This window comes from Neovison vison, chromosome 2 (assembly GCF_020171115.1).
Source record: "Neovison vison isolate M4711 chromosome 2, ASM_NN_V1, whole genome shotgun sequence".
In the NCBI taxonomy this organism is placed as follows: domain Eukaryota; kingdom Metazoa; phylum Chordata; class Mammalia; order Carnivora; family Mustelidae; genus Neogale; species Neogale vison.
Genome location: NC_058092.1, coordinates 24,520,264 through 24,540,171, shown reverse-complemented (window position 1 = coordinate 24,540,171; position 19,908 = coordinate 24,520,264). Strand labels below are relative to the sequence as shown.

General features: G+C 43.4%; 1 protein-coding gene across 8 annotated transcripts in view; it reads right to left on the bottom strand.

Annotated features, from left to right (window-relative positions):
* The window catches only part of ZBTB8A (zinc finger and BTB domain containing 8A), a 65,173-nt gene that overhangs the window by 16,303 nt on the left and 28,962 nt on the right, over positions 1-19,908 (bottom strand). For 3 of the 8 annotated variants that reach the window (XM_044237694.1, XM_044237692.1, XM_044237691.1), the window contains one exon: positions 3,135-3,294. The exons of 2 other annotated variants lie outside the window; for them this stretch is intronic. In XM_044237694.1, coding sequence (XP_044093629.1) covers positions 3,135-3,247 — 113 coding nt within the window. In that variant the 5' untranslated portion in view covers positions 3,248-3,294. Of the gene's footprint in view, positions 1-3,134; positions 3,295-13,445; positions 13,642-14,582; positions 14,723-19,908 lie in introns of those variants that run through there. 3 more of the 8 variants (XM_044237693.1, XM_044237696.1, XM_044237697.1) reach the window with 3 other exon arrangements.

Below are 19,908 nucleotides of genomic sequence, written 5' to 3'. Positions count from 1 at the left end.
ACAAACAGGCTTTGCCAAGCTTCCCCGGTTACTAAATTTATCTCACACCCCTTCACCTACCATATTCCTCAGTGACTGTCCACTCATCGAGGAACCTAGCATAAAAATATACTCAGGCCTAACTGATACTTTGGCTCTTCATTTCCCGATAAAGGTGTCGGAGTCATGTGAAACTTCTATGGAGTCATTTTGTATGCATTTCTCACGCTAATGTGTCTGTATCAGTTTAATTTCCAGACCCGGCCAGGAAGAAGGTGGAGGAAAAATTTTCCTCCTCTACCGCTGGAATGCCCCAGGCCTCGGGGCTCAGACCTCTTGCCTACTTACACCATTCCCTAGGTGAGCCCAGCTAGCCTCATAGTTTTAAATACCATCCCTGAGCTTATGACCCACAAAGAAAGCTTTGGGAGGCTCCCCAGCCAGCCTCAAAGTTCTCATGACCTCAAAGGCGCTGCCTGATGTGCACCGCCCGGTCCAGGTATCTCTCTGCCCTCATCGTCTCCTCTGCTCTATCCCTTAGGATGCATTCCAGCCACAAAGACCTCTGCTCATTCCTAACATTCAAGGCCTATTCCTGCCATGCTGCCTTTGTCCTTGCCAATCGTTCTGCTTGGGAATCTGCTCCTAGGGATACACGTAGCTCACATTCTCACATTTTCAGGTCTCCATTGGAATGTCCCCTTATCTGAGAGCTTTCCTTTACCATCATATAGAATCACCCCTTCCCATTCTCTAGCCTTTTATTTGTTTGCTGTCCGTTTTCTCCGACTAGAATTTAAGGTACGAGAGCAGACACTTTGCCTGCTTTACTTATCTATTCCCAGCTCCTGGAGCAGCCCATGAGCACACGATTATGCTCCGTGTCGCTGAATGTGCATCAAACCTGCTAAAACATACAAGGAAATGACTCTTCATAAAGAAGAATCAGCAGGTAGAACAAACAGGAGAAGCAAAACACCCACAATTTTAGAAAACAATAAAAATCTAATAGACTATAAACTAAGTATGTTTAAGAAGGTCAGAGCGAAGAAAGATATAAAGAGTAGCATGTAGCTTTTTAAATATATTTCATTTTTCTTTACTTGAGAGATAGAGCGAGCCAGCACACGCGGTGGGGACGGGCAGAGAGTGAGGGAGAAGCAGACTCCCTGCTGAGCAGAGAGCCCCATGTGGGACTCAATCCCAGGACCCTGAGATCATGACCTGAGCCAAAGGCAGAGGCTTAACCAACTGAGCCACCCAGGCATATAGTAGCATATAGTTATGAGCATAGACGCTAGAGCCAGGGAGCTCGATTTGGATTTCTGGCTCTACCACTTAATAGCTGCATGACCCTGGGTAATTTACTTAACCTCTGCATCCATTTCCTTATCTGTAAATTGGAACAAGAAATAGCTCTTATTTCACAAGATTACTGTGAGGATAGAATGAGCTGTTGCACACATAGCACTCAAAGCTACAAGTAATAAGGACTTCATGAATGTTAGCCATTCTCCTTTTGCTTTGTTATTATCCACAAGAAAAGAAACCAGGGGTGGCGGGGGTAGGGGAGAACAGGTAGGTTTGAGGAGGAACCAAATAGACAGAATGTACAAAAAATATCATTAATGAGATTAAAACACTTCATGTTGCAAGATGGTTGCCCCATCTCCAGCCTGATGTGCACATTCCTGGCAGGAAGAAGAGGAAAGGACAAAAGACAATTATCATTAACCCAGCCTGTCTTTTTTTTTTTTTTTTTTTTTTTAATCAGAGGGAAAAGAAGCTTTTCTGGAGCCTCACCAGGGGACTTACACTTGCAACTCAATAGCCAGAACCATATCACCTAGTATTTAAGTGTATCTCCCATTAATGTGTATATATATATACATTATTGTGTATATATTAATGTATATATACATATATATACACATTAATGGGAGATACACTGTATATATACACATTAATGGGAGATACACTTAAATACTAGGTGATATGGTATATATATATATATATGGTGATATATACATATATGTATCTGTGTGTGTATATATATATATATATATATATATATATATATCAATTACCACTTCTTGGTTTTGTCAGTCCTTAACATTTTTTTTAAAGCTTTTATTTACTTTTTTGACAGACAGAGATCACAAGTAGGCAAAGAGGCAGGCAGAGAGAGAGGAAGGGAAGCAGGCTCCCAGCTGAGCAGAGAGCCTGATGCAGGGCTCAATTCCAGGACCCTGAGATCATGACCTGATCTGAAGGCAGAGGCTTTAACCCACTGAGCCACCCAGGTGCCCCTGTCAGTACTTAAAATCATCAGACTTTTTAATTTTGCCAATCTTACAAATATGCAGTGGTTTGTCATTGCTTTTATTTGCATGGACTGAACAATGAATGTGTACTATGATTCAGTGAACTGCTTGCTCCTTACAATGATGGTTGTTTTTTTTTTTTTTTTAAGATTTCATTTATTTATTTGACAGAGAAAGAGAGAGAGATCACAAGTAGGCAGAGAGACAGGCAGAGAGCAAGAGTGGGAAGCAGACTCCCCGCTGAGCAGAGAGCCAGATACGGGGCTCAATCCCAGGACCCTGGGACCATGACCTGATCTGAAGGCAGAGGCTTAACCCACTGAGCCACCCGGTGCCCCTTGTCATTTTTTTTAAACATCTTAATTTTATCTTATTTTTTTCAGTGTTCCAAGATTCATTGTTTATGCACCACATTCAGTGCTCCATGCCATACATGCCCTCCTTAATACCCACTACCAGGCTCACTCATCCCTCCGTCTCCCTCCACTCCAAACCCTCAGTTTGTTTCTCAGAGTCCACAGTCTCTCATGCTTCATCTCCCCATCCAATTTCCCCCAATTCACTTCCCCTTTCCTTCTCCTAATGTCCTCCATGTTATTCCTTATGCTCTACAAGTAAGTGAAACCATGATAATTGACTTTCTCTGCTTGACTTGTTTCACTCAGCATAATCTCCTCCAGTCCCCTCCATGTTGATACAAAAGTTGGGTATTCATCCTTTCTGATGGAGGCATAATACTCCATTGTACATATGGATCTTACAATACTGTTAACTAACACTATGTAACGATTAACTACAAAAAATAATTTTGTAAGTATCTATTTAACTCACATGCCTGTGTGTTGGCTGATCTGGGCGGACTTGTTAGGAGAGCTCTGCTGATCTTGCCTGGGCCCAATCACACGCCTAGGAGTCAACCAATTCCAGGGTGGTTGTGTTAACATGGTCTCATAGCGTCCTCCTGGGAACAGTTGGCTGGCCTAGCTGGTTTCTTCTCATGACGATGCCAAAAGTACAAAAGACCAAGGGGAGATATGTGAAGCCTCTTAAGGTGCAGGCTTGCAACTGGCACACTGTCACATCTACCCGACTGTAACAGTCTCAAGCAAATCACATGGCCAAAGGTAAAGTCAAGAGAAGATCTTCTCCCCTGTTAGTGGGAAGAACTGTGAAGTCACACAACAAAGGATGCGAATATTGGTAGCGGGTGATGAATGGTCACAATGATGCTATCTACACAATATCCTTTCTTATTTTTCAAGTTGGGTTGTTTGTCTTTTTCTTATTTATTTATAGGTATCCTTTAAGTATCCAACATATTAATCCTTCATCAGGTATATGCTTTGTAAATATCTTCTCCAGTTTATGGTTTGATTTTTTTTTTAACTTTGTTTATTGTGGTTTTCATTAAAAAGAAGCTTTTAGTTTTAATACAGTCCAATTTATCAATCTATTAATGTGAATTTCTAAGAAATTCCTTAGTCTCAGGGTGTCTGGGTGGCTCAGTCATTGACATCTGGCTTCAGCTCAGGTCATGATCTCAGGTCATGACCTGGGATCAAGCCCCGCATTGGGCTCCCTGCTCAGTGGGGAGCCTGCTTCTCCCTTTCCCACTCCCCCTGCTTGTGTTCCCTTTCATGCTGTTGCTCTCTCTCTGTCAAATAAATAAATAAAATCTTTTTTTCCCCAAGATTTTATTTATTTATTTGACAGAGGGAGAGAGGTCATAAGTAGGCAGAGAGGCAGGCAGAGAGAGAGGGGGAAGCAGGCTCCCCGCTGAGCAGCGAGCCCAATGCAAGGCTCAATCCTGAGATCATGACCTGAGCCGAAGGCAGAGGCTCAACCCACTGAGCCATCAGGCGCCCCTATAAATAAAATCTTAAAAAAAAAAAAAAAAGAAAAAGAAATTCCTTAGTCTCAAGGACATAAAGATATTTTTTAAAGTTCTGTTTCTCACTTTTAGGGCTTTGATCCACTATTTATTTTGCATATCATATTCTAATTTTTTTCATGCAGATACCCAATTTTTCTGGCACTATTTTTCTAAAAGATTTTATTTATTTGACAGAGATCACAAGTAGGCAGAGAGGCAGGCAGAGAGAGAGGGGGAAGCAGGCTCCCTGCCGAGCAGAAAGCCCAACACGGGGCTCGATCCCAGGACCCCGGGATCATGACCTGATCTGAAGGCAGAGGCTTTAACCCACTGAGCCACCCAGGTGCCCCTTTGGCACTATTTTTGAACAGTCTATCCTTTCCCCATTAATCAGTAATACTGTCTCTGTCACACATCTAGTTTACATAAATTCATGGATCTATTTCTGAGCTTTCTGTTCAGTTCAGCTGGTCTGTTTGTCTATCTCTGGATCAATACTTCATACTATTAATTACCAAACTTTAAAATGAATTCCCCCACTTAGTTCTTCAAATAACATTAAAAAAAATTCTGATTGCCTCTTTCTTCTTCCATATAAATATTAGGATAACCTTATCAAGTTTCACTAAAAAGAGAAAAAATATATTTTATAGGCATTTATTTTGGAATTTAATTTATAGATTAATTTATGGGAAAACTCACATCTTTATGATAGTGAGTCTTACCACCCATGAACATGGGATAGTTCTCCACTTATTTAGGCCTTCTTTCATAGTCTTTAGCAATGTTTGCTTATTTTCTTTATTAAGATCTTGCATATTTTTGTTAGATTTATTTCTACTGCTCATTGGCTGAATGGAAATGCTCCTAAAATTTCACCATTAAGAACGATGTCTAATACAGGTGTGTTTGATGGATATCCTTTTGTTTCCAATTTTCTAAAAATACTTATCATAAACGAGTGCTAAACTTTATTAAATGTTTACTTGGTATTGTATTTTTTTCTTCTTAACCTGTATATTTATTTCCTGGGGCTACTGTAATAAAGTACCATAAACTGGGTGAATTCACACAATAGAAATTTGTTGTCGCACAGTCTGGATGACAGATGTCTGAAATCAGGCTGTCAGCAGGGCCATGCTCTCTCTGAAACCTGTGAGAGAGGAACTCTTATTTGCTTCTTCCTAGAGTCTAGTGTCCCCAGACATTCTTTGGTTTGTGGCAGCAATACCCCAATCTTTGTCTCTATGGTTGCCTTCTCTCTGTGTGTCTGTGTCTTCACAAGGAACTCTCTCATTGTATCTTCATAGTGTCTTCTTATAAGGACACTAGTCATCGGGACGCCTGGGTGGCGCAGTTGGTTGGACGACTGCCTTCGGCTCAGGGCGTGATCCTGGAGTCCCGGGATCGAGTCCCACATCAGGCTCCCAGCTCCATGGGGAGTCTGCTTCGCTCTCTGACCTTCTCCTCGCTCATGCTCTGTCTCACTGTCTCTCTCTCTCAAATAAAAAAAAAAAAAAAAAAAAAATCTTAAAAAAAAAAAAAAAGGACACTAGTCATCTTGTACAGCCATTAAAAAAAAAAAAAAGTAAGCTCTAGGGATAACGTGGCACTTGAGCTCATTACCCCGAGATCAGGAGTCACATGCTCTATTGATTGAGCCAGCCAGGTGCCCCAGGACACGGGTCATTTTGGATTAAGGGCCCACCCTACTCCAATTTGGCCTCCTCTTCACTAATTACATTTGCAACAACCCTATTTCCAAGTAAGGTACTGCAAGTTAGCACTTCATCGTATCTTTTGGGGGGAACACAATTCAACCCACAACAATCTGTTAAAATGGTATGTTACATTTTTTTGGGTGCTGAATGATCTTTGCATTCCTAGAATACTCTAATTCAGTCTTTACTTTTGTTTTTCTAGAGACTGAAAAGATAAAATGTTTTAATTTTTCAATTCTCCAAAAATGTGAGGTTGAACTAATAATGGATTGAATACTGTCCCCTCAAAATTCACATTTACCTGCAATCTCAGAATTTAACCTTATTTGGAAACAGGGTCTTTGCAGAAATAATTAGTTAAGATGAGGTCACTTGACTAGGGTGGGTCCTGTAGTCAATGACTGGTGTCCTTATAAGAAGAGGAGAGGACCCAAAATTACAAAAGCCTTGTGAAAGAACAGCTGGAGATTAGAGTCATGCAACCATTAGCCAAGAAAACATAATGCCCCCAGAAGCTGGGAGTCATCTCCTCAAGAGCCTTCAAAGGGAACATAGCCCTGCCAACCCCTTGATTTCTGACTTCGAGTCTCCAGAACCAAGAGAATAAATTCCAGTTGTTTTAAGCAACCAGTTTAAGGTACTTTGTTGTAGCAGCCCTAGGATACTAATACAAACTGCATGAAATTGCCAATATTCAACTGTTTCGACCAATAGAAATAGTAATTTCATATAGTTGACCTAAAATCTCGATTTCAAATGAACTAGTGAAAGGGAGAAGTATGTATTTCTGTATTAACAGAAGAATCGTAGCTATTTAAAAGCTGTTATTTTGGGGGCGCCTGGGTGGCTCAGTGGGTTAAAAGCCTCTGCCTTCGGCTCGGGTCATGATCTTAGGGTCCTGGGATTGAGCCCCACATCGGGCTCTCTGCTCAGCAGGGAGCCTGCTTCCCCCTCTCTCTCTCTGCCTGCCTCTCTGCCTACTTGTGATCTCTGTCTGTCAAATAAATAAATAAAATCTTTAAATAAATAAATAAATAAAAGCTGTTATTTTCATTCTTTCAGTGGAGGTTTTTGTTTACCAGGCTATTATAAAATTTCCCTTTTGTTTACTTATTATTCTATTTTGACTCCTCTCTCTTCTCACTCAATACCATTTTCTGGTAATTACTCCCCAAGTTTTTTTTTTTTTTTTAAAGATTTTATTTATTTATTTAACAGAGAGAGAGAGATCAAAGTAGGCAGAGCAGCAGGCAGAGAGAGAGAGGAGGAAACAGGCTCCCTGCCGAGCAGAGAGCCCGATGTGGGGCTCAATCCCAGGACCCTGGGATCATGACCTGAGCTGAAGGCAGAAGCTCAACTCACTGAGCCATCCAGGTGCCCCACCCCCCAGTTTTTCTTTTTCTTTTTTTTTAAATTTATATATATTTTTTTATTTCTTTATTTAACAGAGTGAGAGAGAGAGAGATCACAAGTAGGCAGAGAAGCAGGCAGAGAGAGAGGGGGAAACAGACTCCCTGCTGAGCAGAGAGCCAGATGTGGGGCTCGATCCCAGGACCCTGAGATCATGACCTGAGCCGAAGGCAGAGGCTGAACCCACTGAGCCACCCAGGCGCCCCTCCCCAGATTTTCTTAAGAGGATCACCCCATCACCTCTTTTAGTACTTAGGTCTGGGAGAAACTGACTTGACTCATCACTCCAGAGACCAACCTGTGGACCCAGACCTGACAAATCAGAGCACTGCGTTCCCATGGCCAGTTACTGGCTTAGGATGGATGCACCAAACAAATCAAGCAAAGGAGGTTCAATTAAATTGAACCCAGCATCTTTATTGGAGCAACTGGGAAAGAAGAGCTCTCCTATGAGGATGTAAGGCTAGAGCTATCTACTGTGGATGGACTGCCACCATGATGGAAACTTCATGAGAAAGGACCAACCCTGAGGAAAGCAGAGAGAAGAGAGAAAGTCCAGATCCACTGACATCATTTTATTCCCTATGTTGGTGTTCTTTTTTTTTTTCTGTAAAGGGCCAGACAGGAAATATTTTAGGGCTTGTAGGTATGAGATTATTATTTATAATAAATATGTATTTTGGACTTTGCCCATGGTTCATGGCTCAGAGCTCCCCAAACCATTGTAATTTCCTAAGCAATAAGAGCAACAGGAGCATCTTTTGTTCTAATATTTGGTCTTTCATCCGCAATTTCTGAAGTCACTTCAGAGCCATAAGGTGCTGTGGGTGTCTTGCTATTCATTGTAAGTCCCAAACGACCACAGCTGAATTTATGTTAATGAGGTGACTCCTGTAAGTCCCCTAAGATGCAGGGGTGGGGTGTGCAGGGAAACCAACCATTAGATTAGATTTATTAGACTTGAGGGTTGGTACTTTCAGTCCCTCCCTATGACCTCTGGAGAGAGGAGAGGAACTGGAGGTTGAATCAGTCACCAATGGCCAATGATTTAATCAATCACGCATATGTAATGAAGCCTCCATAAAGCCCCAAAAGGACAGGGTTCTGAGCGCTTCCAGGTTGGTGAACCAGAACGCATCCACTTGCTGGCCCCAAACTCCATGGGACAGAAGTTCCTGCATTTGAAAGGACCTGGCCCTGTGTATCCCTTCATCTGGCTGTTCATCTGTATCCTTTAATATCTTTCGTAATGAACTGGTCATCTAGTCAGTAAACGGGTTTCCTTAGTTCTGTGAGCCACTCTAATCAAGCAAACTAATCGAACCCAAGGAGGAGGTCCTCTGATTTACAGTATCGGTGATGCATCGGTGGTGACAACCTGGACCAGCGATGGGAACCTAAGTAGAGGCAGGCTTGGGGGACTGAGCCTTAACCTGTGAATCGAAACCATCTCCACGTAGACAGTGCCAGAACTGAGTTGAATTAGTGTTGGAGAATTGCTTCATTTGCAGGAAAAACCCACACATCATAGCAGGCCAGAGGTCCTTCTCATAACTCCTCAACCTCACCACTATATTGCTCAATTCTGCCACTGTAGCACGAAAGCAGCCACAGACAATAGGAGAAGCAATGGGCGTGGCAGTGTTCCAATAAAGCTTTATTTACAAAAACAGCAACAGGTTGCCTTTTGCCAACACCAGCCCTAGTCCCAGCCATGCCTTTGGCTGTATCTACCTATCCTTGGACTTTTCAGTTACCTGACCCAATAAATGTCATTTCTCTTAAGCCAACATAAGTTGGCTTTCCTTTTGTTTGTAACCAGAGAATCCCAATTTATAAGTTATTTCTAAAGATTCTGAATTCTTTGGTAACTTTCATCTAATTATTAGTGCAAATTTTCTTTATCATCTACTCCTAACTCTGAAAGGAATCAAAGTTGGTTTCACAGAGGAATAATTCACTGATGTCCAAGACATTGCCCACTCTTTTTCAAATGAGAAAGTGTTATCAAAACACTAACTCTATTCTTAAAAGTTTTAGCGAAAAGTTAATTCCTTGGGGGGAAAATGGAACCTTTTTTTTTTTTTTTTAGTTTAAGTTTCAATAAGAATTTGCTTTCCAGGCAATTTATAGACGACTTGAGTGAGCATCAGTACTGTTCAGTGTTGCAAACCGTAGTTACTGTGTGCAAATTCAAACAGGCACCTGAGAGTTGATAGTGGGAGGATGTTTAACAGCGAAAGCGAAGTAGGAAATTTGCTTTCGCTGTTAAACAAGACAGGAGAGACCTGAGCACTGCCTTTGACAAGCAGAAGAAGAAACAGAGTAACTCGGAAGAAGGCTGAGGCATGGGGAATGACCAACAGCAGACCTTATCAAAGGGCAGTCACAGGACTATTACCTCAAGTGAAATGCCCACTGGCAGCTGAATTCCCAGTACCAGAAACTGAGCCCTGAAAAGGAGGCTGTAATTCCAAGATAGAGTTAAGAATAAGTTTAAGAGGCTTAATGAAAAGACTCCGAATAGATAAAAGGGAAAAGGCAATTCACACTCCAGTGGACACACACCAGGACCAGGACCAGGTAACACACGTATGGCAGGGAGAGCCAGAGAACCAACAGGGGTGACCCCAGGGTGTACAGGCGTGAGTACTGGCCAAGCGGCGGTCCCATCTGCTGCAACGGGAAAGACTAGGAGAGGAACCTGTGGGGACTAGGCTCTGCAGCTCTCGTTTGACACGGTTCCTGGGTCCTGTTATTCATCCAATAAGAGATAAAGGGCGGGCAGTTGAATACATGAGTAGAATTGAGGAAATAGGTCCAGGCTGGGGATGTGAGACTGGGAATCAGCATTTGGATGGTATTTAGAGTCATGAAACTAGATGTGTCTACCAAAGGAGGCAGGCCACATGGAAGAGAGGTGAGCACCTCGCCCTGACAAAGATACCCGAGGAAAACCAGAAAGCTACCCTGGAAGTGAAGAAAGTGTTTCTTTCTTTTTTCTTTTCCTTTTTTTTTTTCTCTCTTTCTTCCCTCCCTGAATCCCTCCCTTCTTCCTTCTCTTTCCTTCTTCCTTTCTTTCAAAATTTTATGTATTTACTTGTCAGAGAGACAGCGAGAGAGGGAACACAAGCAGGGGGAGTGGGAGAGGAAGAAACAGGCTTTCCGCTGAGCAGGGAGCCCGACACGGGGCTCAATCCCAGGACCCTGGGATTATGACTTGAGCTGAAGGCAGATGCTTAACAACTGAGCTACGCAGGCACCCCAAAGAAAGCGTTTCAAGAAGGGGTGATCAGATGTGTTTGCTTTGGTAAGACGGGGACTAAGTCAACCCCTGGATGTATCAGTGGGGTGTGTGTGTCTGTGTGTTTGTGTATGGGGGTCGGCTGTGTGTGTGCACCTGTGTTCTGTGTGCCTGTGTGTCTGTGTTAAGGTGGGTTTCAGGGAGAATGGGATGAGAGAAACAAGTACCCACAACTCTTCATGGAATTTTGCCCATAGGGAAAGAATAAGGGAGACAGTGATTGTAAGGGGAGGTGTGGGCAACATGAAGAAGAATGTGAATGTTTTGGGAAGAAAAAAGTCCTTGAAGAAATAAATTCCCAGATAAAGCAGGAAGGAATGAGACTGAGAACACACTAAAGTGGTTATCACTGGAAAGGATGATATTGGAGTTCATTTCAGATGCCTTTGATCTCTAAGTAAAATAGCGTTACCTGTGAAAATGATGAGGATATGGGAACTATGATAGAATTACAGTAGTTACTATAAAAAGGAGTATGTGGGGGCGCCTGGGTGGCTCAGTTCGTTAAGCCTCTGCCTTCAGCTCTGGTCGTGGTCTCAGGGTCCTGGGATCGAGTCCTGCATCGCGCTCTCTGCTCAGCGGGGAGCCTGCTTCCTCCTCTCTCTCCCTCTCTCTCTGCCTGCCTCTCTGCCAATTTGTGATCTCTGTCTGTCAAATAAATAAAGAAAAATCTTTAAAAAAAAAAATCTGTATGTGATGGGGCGCCTGGGTGGCCCAGTCGGTTAAGCATCTGACTCTTGACTTTGGCTCGGGTCGTGATCTCACGGCAGGAGATCGAGCCCCAAGTTGGGTCCACACTCAGCAGGGGAATGCTTGGGGTTCTCCCTCCCCCACTCCCTCTGCCCCTTGCTCCTGTGCTCTCTCTCCAAAATAAATCAATCCTTTAAAAAAATGTGTATCTGATTTCCAATCTACTCTGATTTAGACTTTCCACTTAAATCACAAGATTAAAGTGTTACAGCTTGAGCTCAGCTTACGGCATGGTGATGCTCAGTAAATATTTAGGGGACTTCTCCCAGGGAAACTGCTTCATTGGTAGACTATAGCAATTGACAGGCAAGAGAAGCGGCCATCTTTCCTTAACCTACCCATCTACGGCTGAATAAGTTTTTCTTTGCCTCTATAAGGAAGCAATGCCCTCCTAACTAAGGCAACTGATTTTAGGTTCTGTACCAGTTATTTACCTATGGTTTTTAAGCCCCCAAACTGCCTTTTTACGTGCTGCTCTGCTCTGCTCTGATGGGTCTGAAACGCTGCAAACTACATAACCCAGGATCTCTCACCAGCTGACTTCCCGCAGGATATGGAACATGGGACTCAGAGGACCAGAGGAGGAGGGATATTTCCCATTCCAGTGCTTCCCGTTGCAGGCGATTGCCGCAGAGCAGCCGGCGGGCGTAACTGTGGACAACGGCAGCTCAGGCAGATGCAGAATCTTTCTGGTGGTTCCAGCACAGATCGAGGTGGTGCCTCTTCAGCGGATCCAGGACTGGCTGCATCTCCAAAGTGCAGCAGCGGGTATGTGCTCGTGGCTCCAGCTTAAAGGGGCGTCAGCAGCTTGTGATCCTGAGTCTCAATCCCTTCTTTCTTTTTGTTCCTCCAGCCCTCATCCTCATCTGTGCCCTTCCATACCTTCCCACACCTGTCTAATTTCCAGTACCAAATTATCCTTGCCTGGAATATCTCGAATGGCTTGTTTTCTCGATGGGACTCTTTTTTTTTTTTTAAAGAGGATCTTATTTATTTATTTGATAGACAGAGATCACAAGTAGGCAGAGAGGCAGGCAGAGAGAGAGAGGAGGAAACAGGCTCCCTGCCGAGCAGAGAGCCCGATGTGGGGCTCGATCCCAGGACCCTGGGATCATGACCTGAGCTGAAGGCAGAGGCTTAATTCACTGAGCCACCCAGGCGCCCTTTGATGGGACTCTTATTATATCATCTTGGTAACAGAAAAGGTCCGAGGAAATAGACTGTCCAAAGTAGGGTTTGGGGATTGGTTTGAACAGACCCAGAACAGAATGATGGCCTTATTCCCACTGAAGAATGGAAATGCTGGTAATCCGTGTCATGTAGTGGCATGATGATTACACACTTTGGGTGACCGGAGGCTGCTGTATTTGACCATGACATTAGTAATGACAACTACAAGGACTCATCCTCATCAGGTGAGCTGCTTCTGACTGTACTGGGGCAATAACAGAAAGGAAATGATAAGCTCCAGGCTTTAAACCCAGCTCAAGTCACCATTAGGAAACCAGAGAATTTCGACGTTGGCCCCAAAGAAGCCTCTGTGAGGCCACAGGACGGACGGAGCTAAAGCCTAGACACTACATGTAATTGTGTGGATTGTAAAATTACAACATAAGTTGATTTTACATCTGACCGAGTCTCTTATGTGATGGGTATTGATGGTGAAGGAGACCCCAAGACCTGGAATGGGAACATGTGAATGGATTCTGACTATCTGAGAACCTTGAGCGTCTACATTTCCATGAGCCTCCCCCTTGCCAGGAAGCAGCCAATCCTTTGAGAAGACGAGCTTTCCCTTGCTTGAAGACTCTAATAACACACCTGAGGCAATGACCTTGCAAGGGGATGCCAATTTTCCTCCAGACTCACCTCACCACCCCTCATTGCCACCAGACCATAACGAGAATCAGCATTTCCCAAGGGGATAATGAAAAAGTATCACGTGGGAGGAGATAATTTATACAAAAAATATTACAAGACTTTCCTAATTCACCTTGGCACAAACATGGGAATATGTTTAGTAATGGATTCTGAGGGATAACAATGTTGCAACAACCTGGGTTTATTGCTAGGGGTGCACTTACCAGAGACTGTGGGTTTTATGTGTTAGTTCAAACACTTGGGAATGGCTCTAAAAACTTGTTTCATGGGCAGACCACAACTGGAACTCAAGGGTGGACTATATTCAGTGAAGCTGAGATGCCAGAACTTCTGGCATAATGTGGAAGAAACCCGGATGTCCAGAGGATTCTCCCTTCACTAAGACATTGTGGCTGTCACCTATAGGATAGAAATGGCACGAAAGGAGATGTCTTTACTGAAATGGGGATGATGAGGTCCCAGGGTGGCAAAGGCCAAGTGACAGTGGTTAAAAGCCACAGACAACGTGTACACAATTACTATATATATACAGCAGGGGTAGATTTTTGGTGATGGCTAGTTGATCATGTTGTCTCTAGGAATAATCTAGATGAACAGCTTACAAAGTACGAAACTGATCTATATAACCAAAAAAATCCAACAAACAAACAAAAGCAAAAACAACCAGAAACTCTTCCCTTAAGGAAGACGCTGACCTGGTTTGCCATATTGGAGCATGACAGCCTGTCATAAACACTTCAGACCTACAACCGTTTATAGAACTGGGTTTACTGAACCTTTGATCGAAGTAGTACTATACTATCACAAGTACATACTAGAACATTTCCTTCATGTCTTCCTCAAAGAGACCTGAAATAATGTCCTAGTAAGTCATTACTCAATGAATGTAAATGAAGCCATCCAGTAGGATGATTGAAGAAATATCTGAAATTTCTCTGAAAGAGAAATATCTGGGCCTTCCAGGGATTGCCAGATACTGGTTCTGAACTGGCGTTAATCCCTAGGTATCCAGAACACCATCTGATCTACCAGTCAAGGGTAGATTGAGGTCAAGTGATAAATGGGGTTCTGGCCTGAGTTGATCTCACCCTATGGCAATTTCCCCAGTTTCTAAAGTATAGTTCCAAAAAGTCCCACTTAGCAACTGGCAGAAGCCCCACATTTGCTCCATAATCATGATGTGAGGGCTATTACAGTAAGAAGGAACAAACTTCCCCTCCCTACCAGGATAAACTAAAACCCATACTACATCTCTAGGGGATAAGCAGAGACCAATGCCAGCAGCAAAGGCTTCAAAGATGTTAGGGTGGTGATTTCCATCACTCCTGCATTTAATTCACCGTTTGGCCTCTGTAGAAGGTGGATGGGTCCCAGAGGCTGACTGTAGATTACAGTGTCCTTAATCAATGAGTAGTTCTAACTGTAGCTGTTTCCCAGAGGTGATCTTTCCACTGGAACAAATCAACATAGTAACCAGCACCTGGAAGACAGCCATTGATGTGGAGAGATGTTTTTGTCTCGATATGGATTAGCAAGAAGCACGAGCAGCAGTTTGCTTTTACCTGCCAGGGACATCAAACTTGATGATACCATGCCGACTAGACACAATGAGCAGAACACAGCCACTATCCTTGATACCTTAGTAAGACAAATGCATGACTGAAGGTAGGAGACAAAGACCATGAGGGTTGAGGGTCCTGCCTCCTTGTTGAAAGGTTTAGGGGTCACATGATCTGGGACGAATTGGGATTAGCCCATGATAAGGAAAAAGACAAACTGTTGTACTTTATGATACCCATCAAGAAAAACAAGTTGTAGGAATCTTCTGGTTTGGGAGCAACACTATACCGCATATAGGTTCTACTTCAATCTTTATACTGAGTAACTCATAAGATGGTGAGTTATTTTTAAAAGATTTTCTTTATTTATTTGTCAGAGAGAGAGCATGCACACAAGTAGGCAGAGAGGCAGGCAGAGGGAGGAGAAGCAGGCTCTCTGCTGAGTAGATATCCCAACACGGGGCTCGATCCCAGGATCCTGGGATCGTGAACTGAGCTGAAGGCAGATGCTTATCTGACTGAGCCACCCAGGTGCCCAAGATGGCAAATTTCAACTGTGGCCAGAGCAAGAAATGATTCTGCACAAGGTCCAGGCTATAGTGGAGGGTGCTCTGCTATGTAGGCCTTAAGACACATCAACTCCAGTGGTGTTAGAGGTTTGTGGGGAACAGGGTTGCTGTATGGAGCCTATGACCAACCCCAACAGGGGAATCATAGCTCTTAGAATTTGAGAGAAAATACGATAGTTCTTGTATTAGTTAGGGCTCTCCGGAGAAACAGAACCAATAGAATACATATATGATTTATTACAAGGAACTGGCTCAAATAATTCTGGAGGGTAATAAGTCGAAAAATCTGCAGTTGGCAAGCAGGAGACTCAGGGGAGCTGACGGTGTGGTTCCAGTCCAAGACTAAAGGCCTGAGAATCAGGAGAGTCAATGGGGTGAGTTCCAGTTTCAAGGCTGGCAGGCTTGAGACCCAGAGAGAGCCAGTGTTTCAGTTTGAGTCCAAAGGCAGGGAAAAACCAATGTGCAAGCTCAAGGTAGTCAGGTAGGAGGAAATACTCTTACTTGGGAGAGGATCAGCCTTTTGTTCCATGCAGGCGTTCAACTGATTGGATGAGGCTCACCCACATTAGGGAGAGTAATCTGCTTTACCATGAATTTGAATGGTAAATGCATTCGAAATCAGTCTCACAAAATTAAGAGGTGGAAGCTTTTTCACCTTTACTTCTAGTAACCCACTGACAGAATTTTTGTCTTCTCTCTCTCCCAAGGTTTTGGCTCCCAAGATAGGAACACTTCCAGCAGGGAATCATCACATGATTCCATTAAAAAAACTTTTTTATGGGGGGAAGGGCAGAGGGAGAGAGAGAGAGAGAGAGAGACTCTTTTTTTTTTTTTAAGATTTTATTTATTTATTTGACAGACAGAGATCACAAGTAGGCAGAGAGGCAGGCAGAGAGAGGAAGGGAAGCAGGATCCCTGCCGAGCATAGAGCCCGATGTGGGGCTTGATCCCAGGACCCTGAGACCATGACCTGAGCCGAAGGCAGAGGCTTAACCCACTGAGCCACCCAGATGCCCCAAGAGAGAGAGACTCTTAAGCAGGCTCCATGCTCAGTGCAAGCCTGACATGGAGCTCCATTTCATAACCCTGAGATCATGACCCAAACAGAAATCAAGAGTCAGACACTTAACTGACTGAGCCACCTAGGGGTCCTGATTCCATTAAATTTGATTATGACTGACCTAAAAGAGGAATTAACATCTCCCATTTTGGGAGAGGGTGAGGCCATCTTTTTTTGTACGAAGGATAGTTACATAATGTAAAGCAGACTCATAAATATTGGGGGGGGTGCCTAGATGGTACAGTCGGTTGGGGATGTAACTCTCAGTTTCAGCTCAGGTGGTGGTCTCAGAGTCATGAGATCAAGCCCCACACCAGACTCCATGCTCAGCGAGGAGTCTGCTTGAGGGGCGCGTGCACACACACACACACACACACACACACGCACTCTCTCTCTCAAAATAAATAAATCTTTAAAATAAAAAGTTTTAAACATGGGAAGAGTGGTAGATACACATGCCAAGTTGCCCAGAGGATGGACTATGCTAGTCATTTACATGTTGTCTCTCCGCTCAACACCGGTCATGCTCTACTCTCTACTGATGGAAATGGAATTCTACAAACAACATTTCCTAGGCTTCCTTCCTTGCAGCTGGCTTCCTTTTTGAGTCTGTCAATAGGAAGCACCAATAGGAAATCAGTCAAAGGAAAAGAAGTTTGTTGCCTGGGGCAGTGGAAATGCAGCATTTGCTGCTGGCTGCTGGCTGTTGGATGTAGTGGCGTGGGGGTCGGTGATTCTGGACTCCAGGGCCTTTCTACTCTTTGAACTTTCCATCTCTGATAGAAGTGGCAGGTTCTTGGGAGATCCAGACCTGACCGTGACAGCAGCTCAAATGCACAGCGGCCAGCACAGACCTGTGGGCTTCAGGTCAGGGGCACGGCAGCTTCTGATGTATTAAGAATCCTTCTTGCTCCCCCTGGGCCCTCTTTTCCATTTTGCTGTTCTAGTCCTTCTCAGACTTTCAGAACCGATTTCATACATTCAGTTACCTCTCTTTGAAATACCCAGAGTGGTTTCTGTTTTCCTGCGTAGACCCTGACTGATAACATTTCTAGGACCAAAAATAGATAAAGCGGCTGTCTAAGAAAAGGATCTATCTTGAGACTCGCCCTTCTGGGGCCCTCTCAGCATCTCTCTTACCTTTTCTTTCTTAGAAACAGAAACAATCGTAGTCAACTAGAAACTGCACTTATTTTTGTCCTTAACTTCTTAAAGCAGAACTTTAAACACACAACAAGGCAGAGGAGGTCATATACGGAATGCTTGCGTATTTACTACCCAGCTTTAATGCCAATCAGTTTTGATAATTTTCTGTCTTCTCTTGGCCTCCGCTTTTTTCCCCCCAGAATATTTAAAAATCAGATCACAGGCATTAAGTCACGTCACTCATAACCTTCCAGGGTACTTCCACATGACCCTCCTTCTGTTTCTATTATTACACTCAGACCTCTGTCGTCGTCACGGACAGAGGATCCTTTTCTTTTTCACAGCATGGAATTCCTATTTTTCTTTTGGGATCTGCCTTCCACAGCTTGGTAGTGCTGCTTATTCCTTGGTCTTGCTGAGCTCATGGGCACACGGACCAGAGTGATCAGTCTGAGTCCTCCTTCAGGGTGTATCATGGAGAACGAAGCTCTTACTACATGAGAGCTTGGGCCTTAAGAAACATAAAAGACTAGAACTATAAAAAGGTACCTTCGACAAGGGATTAACCCACCTAACAGTGATGTTAACACAGAGGAAAGCCAGACAAAACTGTTCTAGAGAGTCCTGATGACATTAGCCTAATTCCTGGACCCAGCAGCGCCTAGAGCCAATGCTCGTTCTAGATTTGTAGTTACAAGAGTCAATACATTTCCTTTTCTTTTTTCTTTTTTTAAAAGATTTTATTTATTGTTTTTGACAGAGAGAGACACAGTGAGAGAGGGAACAGAAGCAGGGGGAGTGGGAGAGGGAGAAGCAGGCTTCCCACTGAGTAGGGAGCACAATGCGGGGCTTAATCCCAGGACCCTGGGATCATGACCTGAACCGAAGGCAGACACTTAACAAATGAGCCACCCAGGCGCCTCATATTTCCTTCTCTGTTGAAATTTGAGTTTCTATAATGTGTGACCAAGAGTCATTTATTTCTAATTTGTGCCACTCTCCAAGGCTGCACCTGTAGCCCATTCGAGAATACTCTTTTTAGCGGAGAGAACACATTTTCATAAATGGGAACATTAATTTAATGTCCTCAGTGCAATTCAGGTTATCATATCACTAGAGCATAGTATCTGGTGCAGCTCTGTTGCAGCTGTCTTTTTCCTTCATATCCCCTGAAGTCCTAGCATGCCTGCGGGCCAAGTTTCCTTCAGTTTTGTTCACGTACACAGTCGTGAATCATTTCTTTGCAGGCTACAATAACTTTAGGGTAATTTCCATGATGTCAGAAGTCTTCCACCAATCTCGAATTAACAGCTGACAAGTCTTTTGAAGGTGTTTCCCTGGCTCAAGCCACTGTAAAATATCCACTTTATTTTTTTTTTTTTAAGGTTGTATTTACTTCTTTGTCAAAGAGAGCACAAGCAGGAAGGGCGGTAGGCGGAAGGAGAAGGAGGGAGCCTGAAGGAGGACTCCAGTTCAGGATGTGGGATCATGACCTGAGCCGAAGGCAGATGCTTAACCGACTGAGCCACCCAGGCACCCCTAAAGTACCCATTTTAAAATCCGAAGTAAAATATCTGTTTAATACTCTTACAGTAATTTTAGCCTTAAAACCTGCATACCTGTGATAAGTCATTATGGGCAAAACCATTTAGCAGAACACGTAATAATGATAGAAGGGGAAACCATGACCTAGGAACACAGATTAGTGCAGCCTCTCAAACTCAGGAACACACCAGCTGCTAAATCAGCTCTCATCAGTGCGAACTGTATTGAACTGGCTGGGCAGTTCTTTTAAGAATGCATTAACTACAATTCAGTACTGCATCAAATTTACAAATATAAACATATTTAGAGCGAAGAGCACTCTAATTAATTAATGTTCAAGGGGCTGTTTCTATAATGAAGTTTCTTCCATGTTTAATGTAATCCAGAGTCTGGCTAATAGTGGGCTTCAAAATTCCCTCAAAATCCAGAAATTATTATATAAAAAAGACTGAATCATGTGGTTAGAGATTGGGGCCTTCATATTCTCATCCTGTGCCCAAAGCCCCAGACTTCTCTGTGTTCTTGTACGTCGCTAGAGCACAGACAAACAAGGACACTATGCTAACAGAAGGAGAACATTCTCAGGGCTATGCCATACCCCTGCCAAAACAAGACACCCGGGAATACTGCTAGAGAAGCATCAAATCAATATCCAATTTTTTACTATCATATCCTGTCAGCTAAAATCTAATACTTCCTCTGTTCTCCTCTGAAACATGGTCATGGGTTACGACTTTACAATTTTTTGCTATTATAAATGATGCTGCAACAAACACCCTTGCACACA